Here is a 13,415-nt window from a genome sequence, read left to right on the forward strand (position 1 = left end):
GCCGCGGCCGCCGAGCAGGGGGCCGCCCGCAGCGCCGGGGGGAGCGGCCACCGCCGTCCCGCTGGCGGCGGCACCAGGGGGAGGCCCGAGGCTCGGCGCGGAACGGAACGGAGCGACTCGGCGGGAGAAACTTGTGCCGGGCGCCCGAGCCCTGCGGAGGTCGCGTGGCTGCAGGTTAGTAACGCCATGTACGTGTGTGTGTGTGTGTGTGTGTATGTGTGTGGGGGGGGTCCCTTTGGTGTCGTTATTTTGTCTTTTTCTCCCGTCCAAGCCCTGAAAAACAGGCTGTCCGCGCACAGCGCCGCGGAAGGAGAACTTTTTTCCTCGTTGTTGCCCGTGGGTTGGATGTGCCGGAGCCGAGGCGAGCGGCCGTGGGCAGCCCCGCGTAGGTGTGTGACTGGGGGGCATTGCTGGGGACCCCCTGGAAAAGGATCTCTAGGGAGAACCCTAATATCAGTTATCCCTAATATCAGTTATCCCTAATATCAGTTATCCCTAATATCAGTTAACCTGCTTATTCTTTAATATCAGTTAACCTGCTTGCAAGCTGCGCTGAAAGTCCATCCCCTCTTCATCAGTCGGAGGATCCACAGGGAAAGTGGCTTGCTCAAGGCTGTTAAAAGTCTTTTTATTAGTATTGGGAAGAGCTTAGAGTTTACACGAGAGCGGTAGGTTGTGCGGGTCGGTGTCGCTGTCCGTGCGGGGAGGAACGGAGCAAGTTTGTGTTTGCGTAGCTGCAGTTTAGGACTTCAGGTGTGGTGGGAAGGACMCGTCCAGCCAACGTGTTTTTCCTTTGGTTTGTTATTGAAAATGGAGTTTTGCCAAGTGAAATGGCTGAAAGGTAGCGAGGTAGACCTAACTTGGGAGACACTGAGATACAGAGGGGGGGATATTTCAGCACAGAGGTGTGTTCAGACAGTCCTCATTTGCAGCCTAAAATTTCCAAGTGCTTTTCATGCTGCAGACTGTGAAATATTGCAGAAATTATTTTCCTAGCAGCGGTATGTGTTATCATGCATGTTGCATGAGTGGAATTGCTGAGCTGCCTGCTGTATTTCAGACTTCTCCATCTGCATATCCAGCGCCAGCTCAGGTTTATCCCAAACCACCTGCTTGTACGACCTTTCCTAAAGCCTTCGGTTCGTCCCCTTTGCACTGCAAGATGAACTGCAGAGAAGATGGTCAGGGAGCTGCCCGGGTTCATTCCGTGGTGGCCGTCGGGGCTGGGACACTTGCTGGGCTTGTGTGAGCCGGGACACCCGGGTCTGCTCAGCCACCAGCTGCCACCTCCCTGCCAAGGCAGGGAGCAAGGAGCGCTGCGTGGCACCCTGGAAAARGGCTCTGAAACAGGGTGTTTTGTTTCACAGGTAGAGTGATTTGGGTGTTTTGCTTTAGAGGGGGATAACAACATGCTCCTGGCTTAGCCTCCTAATCTGCAGGACATTCCCTGGAGGAGGATTCTCCTCCTGCGGAAGATCCCTTGAAGGAAGGAGTTTAGCAAGTGGTAGGCAGCCCCTCCTTGATGTTACACTAACATGGTTATTAAACATCTTTCAGTATTATCAGTAGCTTGTTATTAAGATTGAGGCCCTAGCATGCTAAGTGGCGTGCAAAATTGAACAGAAGTACAGTGCCTGTATCAGCTTGCAATGTCAGGGTGCAACTTGGCTTTAAATTTTTTAAAAAATCAGGCATGTACATTTTGTGAGGATGGGGAGTGTAAACATTTTGATGAAGCCTTTGCATACTGACTTTGGGAACCTAGGACAGGTGTAAAGCTTAATTTATTAGGTTTGATATTAAACACATTGCTGGTTTGGCTTTCTTCCTGAGGGTGACGGAGATGCAATTGGGATTTTGATTCTGTTATTGTACAGCATCATAAAAAGCCACATAGGATCTATCAAATCAAATAGTATACATCTGCTGCCTTTTCTTCTTTCCATCCCCTCTTCCAAAAGAAAATGTTAATTAAATGAATAAAATGCAAGTGTTTAATAGCAAAGGATACGTATCTAGCACATCTCACACTTTACAATATCATGTCAGAAAGGACCATATACTACAGCTGTTTTTAAGTTAACTATGAAATTTCATTCGCAGAAACTAAGTATTTCTTTTAAACAGTCTATCAATAAACAACTATCTCCCCTGCCAGTAATCATTCCATAAAAATTGAAAAGACTTGTTGAATGTCTTGTTTGTGGCATAGATGCTAATAAGTGCTCTTTATACATTAAAGAAAAATCATTTAAAAATAATCTAGCTCCAGGTGGAACAAAGCAGTATAAGGATTGGCTTCAGACTGCTTTGTTTGTTTGTTAGTCATAACCTACCTACAAGAATTACATGATTTTCAAAGGCTTCTATTTTTGTGGGAGCTTTTCTCCGCTCTGTTCAGTTCTGCTTAGGTATCAAAAGGAGGTGAGACTGGTCTAGCTCACTTCAGCTCTTCCCCTTGACTTTCGTAATTTCTTGATCCTGAATGTGTGTGAACATCTGCTGCATTATTATGTAGATAGTTTATGCCCTTCATCTGTTAACTCAGAGCACAGATGAAAAGCTGAAGCAGATTATTGCTTTGGGAAAATAATACTAGCCTCTGTTGTGCCAGAATAAAGATTTGTGGCTTCTCCAGAGTGCATTTAAGCTTATGTATAAATACAATATTTTTATATGTAAATAAATATATAAACTAAATATAGTATCAAATAAGTTCTTCAACCTTTTTGCCTCATGTTGTGTTATTAGTGACTACTGTGCAGTTCTGAGATACAACTTTCTGGAACACCTTTACAGTTATAAGGATCTTCCTTAGTGTGTGCTTTTAAACTGAATGCTTAATTCTCTCTGAAAGACTGAAGCTTTATGAAAACAAGTTGATATTGATGAAACCTTAATGAGACTTTAAAAATGCTTTTTCATCTGTAGTCATTCTGTCTTAGGATGGCCAGTGGCTGCCATGCTTTGTAGCCTGAGTGGATAATGATGTAAATAGTACTAGATTTGCAAACAAACAAAATAAAATGCTGAAGGACTACAAAGYGGGAGAGAAGAAGAGTGTATTTTCAGGAGCAAGTTTTATACTTTTGAATTTGGCCGACTCAATTTGTCATCTGAGTCAAGTGGAGTCATTCAGTATTACACATGACAGCTGCAAATCCTCCTTGGGGTTTCTCYGGCAGCACGTGAAACAAATGAGGAACTCTCACCAGGTGGGAAAAGCGTGTTTCCATGCCTTAGGGACTGGGGCAACTGCTGTGGATTCCTTTTGGAGTCCTGAAAGGATCCTGCATGGAGAGCCTGACGCTTCTTTGCCTTGACTTTGGGAAAAGCAGAGGAAAAGTGGACCCAAGGCGCCTGCAAGGTGTAGTTCACTAAACTTGCAAGAACAGCGAGTTTAGCAGGGCAGAACTCGCTCATCTTGGCACTGCTTTTACAAACGTCCAGAAAAAGGGCCCCCTGTGTCCACTGTGCAGGGTCAGTGCAGTGAATGTGCTGTATCCTTTCTTAACGTGGCTGGCAAATGCAGTGTCTGTCTTGATGAAGTGAAGGGATGGCTACAGGGCTTTTGCTTGGCTTTTAAGATAGGGGTAAAATCCTTCCTTTTGGATGAACAAAGTGAGGCTTACTGAATTATAACTCTTTTCTATCAGTCCCCTTCACAACCTATAATGCAGGTCTGTAAATGAATGCTGTACAATTTAACTTTTGTTTCTAGCTACTATATCCTGTTGCTCTCACTTCATTATAAATAACAAAAAAATAGCAGAGGGGGTGAGGGGAGGAGGAAAGAAAAAATCAGAGAACAGAATATGACTCCAGATCTCAATGGGGATATTGGAACTTTTGTTCCTCTTCCATATACTTTCTTGCGTAAAAGGTATATTATTCCTTATAAAGGTGTTATGTTATTCCTTTCCTACTGGGCATAGTCTTGTGCAGTATGAAAATACAGGTATACCAAAACTGCTCCGTGTATGTGAAGTAGCTGTGGATGTCTGGGGACTTTTGTTCAAGTCCATTATACTTTTGAAGTATGCTAAAGAAAAGAAAAAATACTACCTCTGTACAAAACTTGTGGGTTTGCTGAAGTAGTGGAGCAAACCTAAAATCCTGAGGAACGGAAAAGGTGAGACAAGCTCACACAGCAGAACAGAGCATTTCTTTAAGAACTTGTTTCATGGGCATGTTTGCCTCTCTTGGGGATGTGTTGGTCACTGTAAAACTTGGTCAGATTTTGCCTAGAATTTGAACAGAAAGTTTCTTCAGCTGCTCTGTCGTGCAAGCACGAGCAATTGAATAAATATTAGTGATATTACTTCTATTACTCATATTAAGTACTTTCAGAATTAAGTCTTGCAAATCTGACATGATTCCTATTAAAAATGATAGAAAATTTAGCAAAATTAACTAAGATCTGGATTAGTCCCTAAATTAGTGCATTGATAGAGGGCACGGACTGTGTCTCCAGTACTGAGCAGTAGGACCCAACAAGGGCTGTGTTTTGGCCTTGGAATGGTGGAGTAGCAACTTTTGTAGGAAAGCAGATCGTGGAAGATGCTCCTGGATGAAGCGCTCAGGAGCCCGGCCTGGCCTGGCAGGGTGAACGACGCGGTGCCGTGTGGCGATGCCGGGGCTCGCACCAACCCGGCCGTGCCAGGGCCCAGCAGAGCTGCACAACAGGCACTGGGCAGTTACTTTGCTGCTTTCCCCTGCCTCAACTCATTTACCTTGTATTTTACAATATTGCAGCCTTGGACCAGTCCATCCAGTTGAGGCCTTGCACATTGCACTGGTGAGGATGTGTTTCCCGCTACCTCCTAGAATCACATTTTCTTTCTTTTTTTCTAACTGTCTTATCAGCCTGATTCTGAACTTTTTTTCTGTTTTTCTCAGCCTAACAACCTGTGCTAGTATCAGCCTGCAAACTCACATACTTTGGACCCACGTGCAATGTGTTGTCTTTTCCACTGCAGCTGTCCCAAGCTTTTTTAAGGAGTTGTCTTCCCTTATCTTGTCCTGTCTTGCCTTGCATCAGCACCAGGCACTGGGAGAGGTGCATGATGAAAAGAACACAGGGGAAAAACCTATGAAGAAAAGAGGGGGAAGCTGGTAAACCAGTGGAAAAGTGGGGATATTTTCAGAGAGGGAAATGGGGACCACCGAGGGGGCCAAATCCAGACTGAGAAAAGTGGAAACTTGAGACCAAAACAAACATAAAACTTGATATCAGAATTAATSCTAATTAATTCTGCCCTGCTTGATCTCCCAGTAGGAAGTACTGCCTRCATTGGGAATATGCTTGGGAGTTTATTCTGGCGTTGGGATAGTGCTGCGTGAACTAATCTGCTTGTTTGAAAAAAAGAAAACTGTAGAAAAGCATTTYGCTCCTTTGTGTCTCTGATGAAAGTTCAAATGATCTTCTGTTGCCAGCTAATCCCTAGTATTATTTTCTTCTCCAGCAGGCAGCAAAATAAGATGAACATTTTTGATTTCCTAGTGTTTCTGGGCTATTGAGCTTGCCCRCTCCCTGCTTTTTATAACATTTCTCTGTGTCTGTGTGTCTAGATATCAATCATATTGTCCACTCGGAGAACAGTGACTTTCACAAAGAATTGCAACTGGAGTCCAACTGAATCCTCTATTTACTCAAACCCACATCATTTCCTCTGAGTACTTTTACTGGTAACTCAGAASTGAGCCTACAAGTCAAAACATTCTTTGCAACAGTTGCAAGTGTCTTTGCAATTAGTTCTTCTTTGGACAGACCAAAATCATTGTCCTGAGTAAATGAGCAACAGCTGTGAGCTAGGTATTTGGCCTGTTGACTTTAGAATAGTCAATAATTTTCCATAGGGAAAGAATATTTATGTTTTTGTGCATGTAGGAAGTTTTATGTATTTCTCAGCTGTAGCATGTTAGGAGCAATAAAAACATAATTTTGTGTTTTACTTATTCCAGAACACTGAATTAGGTAAAATAAAAAATGCAGCGTTATGATATTAAATCTAATCTTTCTTAACAGTATAGGTTATGTAGCTGTGAGAACAGAAGCCTTACCCTGCTGTAAAGAGCAGCTAAAATGAAATGATGGATTAAGCCATTGGAGTGGAGCAATAGTTTCAACAGGATTAAGGGATCAAAGCAGAAAAGCAAGCAGGTATGAGGATGCTGACAAGTTTCGGTTTAATTTGTCAGAACATTGGGGCACTTCTGGAAGTAGATTTGTGAGGGAAATGAGGTAGCTACAGCTTTGCTGAAAACGGGCGTAAGAACACACAAAAGTATCACCCCCTTGCCGAGGCACGATAGTGGTGCTGGGGTAGGGAAGAGCGACTCATACTGAATTGCCAAGGGTATTTTCCAGTGCACAGAGAATTTCAGATGTTTTTTCAGACAAGTAGGTCTCAGCCTGAGGTGGCATGGATGGAGGTTGCTATAAACTTATTWTTTCCAAGTTAGAAAGTTGAGAATGCTTAAAATGGGGGCCTCGATGAAACATGCTGTGGTTGAAAGTGAAGACTGTGGAATGGCTTGAGACAAGGATCTATCTGATGTCCATGTTTGCAAATTCTTTCCCCTTTGATATTTGTTGTGATGTGTATAACATATATATATATATAAAAGGAAGCATTCAGAATACTACCTTCTTTGGTATATTTGGTTTTGCCACTGTTCAAGTAATGTTGGCTGTTATGGCAGCACTCAAGGAGCAAAGTGCACCATCATCTTCAGAAAGTGGCAGTGACCTTGAACTTCAACGGAGCTGCTCTTTCCTCATTTAGCTCAGGCCAATGATTAACTTTGCTAACAGCTCAATGCGCTTGTTTATAGGCCCAGGTGTGAAATAAGCCCTGTCTGTGTTTATGTGCACTATATAGTGTGCTTAAAGGGAAGGCTTTATATAACTTGTTTCCTTCTGCAAAGTTACATCTTTGTCAGACAGGAATTTCTTCTAACATACCTCTCTTCCCCTCACACTCTTCAAGTTGAGATTAACTCTATAGCAGACATAAGGCATTTCTTCTCTTTAAATGTAGTTATTTTCTCCTCTTAATTAAAAGTGGATGGCAATTTCTTTATTCTTTTGCCTTACAGCAATTAATCTTCTACAGTAGCTCATCACAGAACACAGGAAACTACACCCTGAAATAATCTTGTGYAGGGAGCATGAAGTCATCTGCACAGCTTTATCTGAAGGAAGCTTTGCCAGGAGATAACGCGTTAAATTGTAGCCTCAGCGCTACAGGGAGCCTGGTGGAGAAGTTTGTCCATGGCTCATGTGGAAGCAAGACACCTTCACCTTCCCACAGTGTATCCCAGCTTAGCCCAGGCCCGTTGGCTCCCACTAATAGCCATGGGAGTTGTAGTGGTTCTTCGGGCAGAGGGATGCAGCTGGATCAGGCCTCGTGGAAATATTCCAAGTTGAGGAGAACTTCCTTGACTTGAGCTTCTTGGCTTAAGTGCAGAGTGTGGTTATGTACTGTGAGGCAGCGCAGCCCGCCCTATGTACGCGCTGAACCACTACGAGCTTCCTAAGAGAGGTTCATATGTGCTCTTAAGTGTGTTAAGTGCAGGAAGAGCCTTTGAGGCTTCAGTGGAAGTGAAGAGGTCAAGGTTTGCTCTTAGTTGCACCGGTGTGAAACAGAACCAAAGCCAGAGTTTCTTTCCTGTCCTGTACAATCCAAGGTGTTGGGAAATGGTATTGCCTAGTGAAAGGCTAGGCTTTGCTAGGCAGCTCKAGGAATATATCTGTGGATATCTTAAAATACGTATGGTGAGAGGTATATGCTGGGGTTTGAAATTTGCATTTAAAGCTGCAAAAGAGAGAGAAATAAACGTTTCCTGCCTTTACACTGCTCTTAAATCTAGATGAGCTCAAATACAGTAGAAATCATCGTTATTTTGCATCCAGGGCCATTTTCCCAAAGGTGAGAGGATACTGCAAGGATACTTAGAGGCTCTGCTTCGGTTATTTCTTATTTTGTGCTCTAAGTAGAAAAAGCCATTCACATTGAAAGCACTAATTCTTAGCTTTTGTGAAAAGAAATGTGGCCTCTAGTAAACATTAGTTTGGTTTTTTTTTCAGAATTAAAATGGTTTACTCCTAATGGAATCTGTTTCGAAGTCAGTTTCAGTTGTGTGGAAGTGAGAGAGAAGTTAATCTGTCTGCGTAACATATGTTGGGTTTTTCTTTTCATTTTTTTGTTTTTGCTCTTCTGTCTCCACAGCTGTGACAAYGTCCTTAAAACATTTGTAAGGTGGTGCTTGTACCAGTGATTTCAGCTGTTCTGCAGCGATGTTTGACAGGAACAAGTGCGGGCACAATTAGTGTCATTGTCTGCTTTTCAGACCATGAAAGCTGAGCAGATRCTTGTTAATGCTGTTTCTCCTATGTACCTTAAAACTTCTCCTAGACAAAGACTTAAAGAGTAAAACTCAGTAGATTTAAAGGGGAAATGATATTTTAACATRTAAAAGCTGTTCAAAAGTTAGAAACAGTCTCCTTCAATTTTTAATCAGGAAATAAGGTTGATATTTTMGGTAAGCCCTCATGTATGTCTGCAAAATAGCTGATTATAAAGCAGAGACCTACAAATTTCCTCAAAATGGAATTACCCAGCTCAGAGCGAAGAGGTGGTGCTGGTTGTTAAGCCACTAATAGCAAGTAAGTTATTTTGCAGCCCTTTCTCCAAATCCGTTAGAGAGGTTGAAGTTTCAGTTCCAAGTGTGTTGCTGTATTTTAACGAAACCTGGAAACATAAAGTCTGTAGCCACTGAAAAAAAGAAAAAGAAAAAAAGAATGCTACTTGTTAAGAACTAATTGTGCACTACTTACTGTGCATTTGTATGTGCATTTAACTGTGACTTTTTCCTTCTGTCCTTCCCCCTTCCAGACATCATTCCAGACTGAAGGTACGGCTGTTACTTGCCTTTTTGTGATGGATGGAGGTATTTCAGCCTAGTTCTGCTGGGTGTCAAGGGAGCAGGAGACAGGCCAGCTGCTGCTGCTGTTTAGGGTGCCTCTGGGCCCCTTATAGGACTGTATCTATAGGACCTCTGATAGGGTTTAGCCCAAAACAGCAGCTTTGGGGGGGTTTTGGATTAGAGCTTGTGTGTGTCTGAGAGAGTAAGGTGAGCTCGAGTCCAGTCAGCAAAGAAGAAATATCTGCACCTACTCTGCAGTGTCGGGAACTTCAGAATGTAAATGTGGATGAAGACTTTATTTGGGCGTTCGGATATTTGGGGCCTGCTTTCTATATTCCCAGCTGCTCAGTGGTTCAGCTGTTATTCAAGCGAATGGAGTCAGCAGAAGCCAGGAAGGAACCCTCTGTGTGGTGACAGCTCAAATTGCCATTCGGTTTTAGAATCAGCATTTATCTGGAGGACAAAATAAGACAAATAGTGTTGAGAGGACAAGAACAGTGTTCAGTGGGTTTTGGGGTGACTTATGTGAAATTAAAGCAGCTCAAAAAGTGTAATTGGTGCCTTAGAGCTGTAATTCTGCTCATAGGGAGGGGTGGGAGGAGGAACTATTTTGCTTGACACGAGGCGCAGTCATCTGCATGAGCACAAGTGGGATTAAACTAAGAAAAGGAAAAATTAGGCTGAATGTCAGGCAGGTTGAATAATGGGAGCTATTTGACTGTGAAAGAGCTTACCAAGGGAAATAGTACAAGCCACATTATTTGGGACACCTAAAATTAGATGTTAGAAAGCACTAAAAAAATTGTGCAACCTTGTTTTGGTAGGGTAGTGGACTGGAAAAGGCAGGGTTGGGGATTTTTCCTTTTTTTTTTTTTTCTACCAATTAGTTCTGAAGCTGCTGAATCCAATTCTATGCAAGTAGGAGAGGTACATAAAACAAGTTGTAATACAAAATAATCCTACCTGTTAAAATGCATAGATCATATAGTTTTGACCACATTTTAGGAGCCTGCTTTTTATTGTAGGTTCTTAGGTTTTGTTTTGCTGTTTGAAGCTGCCTGTCTTTATCAATGTAGGAGCTTTCTTTACCATCAGTATCTGCTTGTGTGAAGAAGAAGGCTTCTTCTTCCAAAGTCCTCTTGAACAAACAGAGCTGTTCTGTGTGAAAAGCTTTTTCACTATGTAGATASGGGATGTTATCACCTTCAGAGCGTGGTAGGACCAGTTGCAAAACAGTGTGAGTGTGTCTGTGTGCACAAGAGCCTGCAAAGGTCAGCACTCCAAGGTTCACAGGAGGCCTTTTCTGAAAGGGTAGATGTTTCATTTGCAAAGGATTTGGACAACTACAGGAGATGGGACAGTATTTCACCCAAGTGTAGTGGGCTGTAGCCCCTAAACATCCCCCTACTCCTTTGTCCCCGGACARGAGCAGTCAGGTCAGGTAAATGGGCTACATCATCAAGTGAATAATAATAATAATAGACCCTATGCACTTGTAGATGGTTGTAGTTGGCTCTRCATTTTCTGGTCCTAGGACTTGAGCAGCTTTTGCTTGGAGGAGCTGGTGCTGGGGTTTGGCCTGGCCAGACAGCCTCCTAGAGAAGTCCCCTGCTCGCGTGTCAAGCGGTGGCTTCTAAATACCAAGGCCTGGTTCCCGTTTCCCTTCTCCCACGGCACTCTGTGCCTCCTGCTGCCGCGCACGCRGTCGGCCTCGGGAGCGTGGGCTGCATTTTGCTTCCTGTTCATTTGACAAAGAGAATATTTCCCAGTGCGAATCCTTAATGAAGACAAAAGCCTTGTATTGCAGGGTAGGAAGAAATGGTCCCTAAAGATATTATTAGCAGGGAAGACTCATTCTCCTTATGTCCATGTTTTTGAATGACTTAATTGAGGAAAAGAGATATCTTCCAATAATAGCTTTTTACATAGGACAGCAGGGGGAGTGGGATGCTGGAGACTTCCTTGGAAAGCTTCATTAAGCCATTTTTAAAGTGACTGCAACCAATTCTGTTGCAAATCCTGAGTGCTCTGGTGGACCAGTCCTTTGCCAGGCATTCTCCCATGGGTGAAAGCAGAGGTTGCAGAGGCTCTGCAGACTCGAGTTTGGATCGGTCTCCAGTAAATTATTGTTCAAGATAGAGCAGGAGAAAACGCGCAGATATTGCCAGGACKTAGCTCACTATGTTCGCTGGGAAGGGGAGATGGCCACACGTGCCTTATAACTTTTCTGATCTATCTGTTTTGAAGAAAAAAGAAMAAAACAAAACAGCTCATTGTTCATATAAAGATTTTTGACAGCCTCACATGACATTGTGAGGAGTCTAAGGAGAGAACATGACACAACGGATGTAAAACTAGAGGTATAAGCCTTCAATGTTGCAGACCACTGCAAAGAAAAAGGAGATAACCCGTTCTATATATCARTTCTTGCTTTTGCCCAAAGTGAATCAGAAACCTTCAACTACACAGAAAACTTTTCCAATGGGAAGGGTAGTGGAACAGGCAGCCTGGAACGTGGCATCTCCTTCCCTGAAGGGTTTTAAGAGCAGGATGGACAAGCGCAGGTGAATTGCCGTAGGCAGAGATGAAAGGGCTGGACTGTGGACTTTGAGGCCTCTTCCACCGTATGTTACAGGAGTCTTCTGTGGCTGCCGCAGCCTGTTGCCCTCTAGCACAGCTTGCATCCTTGCTCACACTGTGCTGTTTCTGGCCTTTCAGCCTAWCTTACTTTCCACAGCTTACACAACTGCTGCCTCATGCATTTTATCAAAATCCACTTGCCTTTTTCCCCCTCATTTCACTCCAGCACCTTTAGTACTGAAATGAGTGCTTTTATTAATGTATGGACTACGTGCTTTCCAACCCTTGCCAGTAACATCATTAAGCTCTGTGTATTAAAAAGACATTTCAGAATATACCTTGTGCTCCTTAATGAAGGGAAAAAAGAAGCATGTGCGAGTTGGCGGGAGGGAGAGGGCAGGGACTAGATTGATTGACCTGACATTTAGGATTTATCATAATGTGTGTGTTAGTCTGTCATCGATTCCTGCAGTTCCTTTCTAAATCATTGTTAATGGTGCTTATTCTCTTTTTGTAGTCACATAGCTTCCAGTGTGGGATGGGTAGTAGGAGTCTTGGATGGCATCATTGCCACTCTACAGCTTGAGTGGCTATTCGTGCACCTTTAAATAGGTCCGGCTTAGAGCTTCTATAATTATCCTAATCCTAAATATAATGTTATATGGAGTAGAACTGAATCTTTTTTGAAACAATGCAGTTCAGCTAAATTCACTCGGAATCCAAAGATCTTCATAGACTGTAGGAAGAAAAGTCAGGCTGACCATCCACACTGCTCCCGGAATAGAGCTGATAGGAGCCATGTGTTACAAAAGGGAACTGCAATAAACCAGAATTTTAGTCCTGGGTTTGGGTTCATAACATTATATGATGTAATAGTAATATGTGGTTAATACTRTTTCCGATGCATTTACACAGCTTCTGAACATTGATACGCACCAGTCCTTATTTATAAACTGTTGCCTTCCTCTTCTCTTGGGAGGCAAGTCTCTTTTTAGTCAGTGTCCTACTACGGAACTGTGAAAAGTTAGCATTTAAAAATGGCAGTAAAAATGGCACATCTGACTCAAATACTTGAAATGTCTGATCCTTATGTGCTGTCATTTGGAAATAGTACTATACTTGAAACTTTAATCTGGCTTTTCCTACATGGGAGTAAGTCCAGTGATCCTCACAAAGTCCCCTGCTCTGTCCTCTGGTTGAAAGTCCATGGAGGTTTTGCCCCCGCAGGAGCATCTATATTTGGTTCGCAGAGATTTGCTCTCTGCAGTTGCATTTCTGGCTATGGGATAAACGTGAAGCATCATAGTTAAGGCTGGACAGGTTGGTATCTATGCATTTGCTATGCATGGAACCTGCCCAGATATGTGAGTTTGCTCTTTAGCTGAATGTTGTCAGCAGCTAACTGTAGCGAGCCTGTTTGTACCGTGGTTTTGGAAGCAGTGTGCTACAGAGTCTTCAGCGTGCCGAGAGCAGCAATTGGGCTGCTCTTCAGCTTAAACTGTATAAACACTTTCTTCTTGTTTCTCCCCCCACCCCTTTTTCTCTCTCCTCCCTTCCTTCCCCTCCAGGACACAGAGTTGGGTTGTATTTTTCCCTGTGTGCGAAGCTATAAACCCAACGGATGCCTGTGCCGCCGCCRCCGCCTCCTCCGCCACCTCCACCACCTTCAGGAGGGCCCCCTCCACCACCTCCACCTCCGGTAAGACCAACTTTGCATCTTTGGTAGGGAGAGCTCCGAGCCCCCCAGGCCCCTGGGGTGGATATTTGCAGCAAATGTCTGGGTCTGGTGCTTGTTTTGCTGCTTTTTGCACTTCTCTTGCTGGGAGCGCGTGTGGGTGGAATCCAGCATCTGTGAAAACCTCTTGAGTCACGGGGTGCTTGTTCTGGTACCAGCAGTGTGCAGG

General features: G+C 43.5%; 1 protein-coding gene across 1 annotated transcript in view; it reads left to right on the forward strand.

Moving 5' to 3' along the window:
• The first annotated feature begins 87 nt into the window (after positions 1-87).
• Positions 88-13,415, forward strand: part of WIPF3 (WAS/WASL interacting protein family member 3) — a 34,265-nt gene continuing 20,937 nt past the window's right edge. Inside the window, exons 1-2 of the mRNA XM_026050825.1 lie at positions 88-174; positions 13,080-13,210. Coding sequence (XP_025906610.1) covers positions 13,133-13,210 — 78 coding nt within the window. The 5' untranslated portion in view covers positions 88-174; positions 13,080-13,132. The remainder of the gene's footprint in view (positions 175-13,079; positions 13,211-13,415) is intronic.

The sequence above is a fragment of the Nothoprocta perdicaria genome, unplaced genomic scaffold (genome assembly GCF_003342845.1).
Source record: "Nothoprocta perdicaria isolate Ctin4 unplaced genomic scaffold, notPer1 scaffold_70, whole genome shotgun sequence".
NCBI classification, from domain to species: domain Eukaryota; kingdom Metazoa; phylum Chordata; class Aves; order Tinamiformes; family Tinamidae; genus Nothoprocta; species Nothoprocta perdicaria.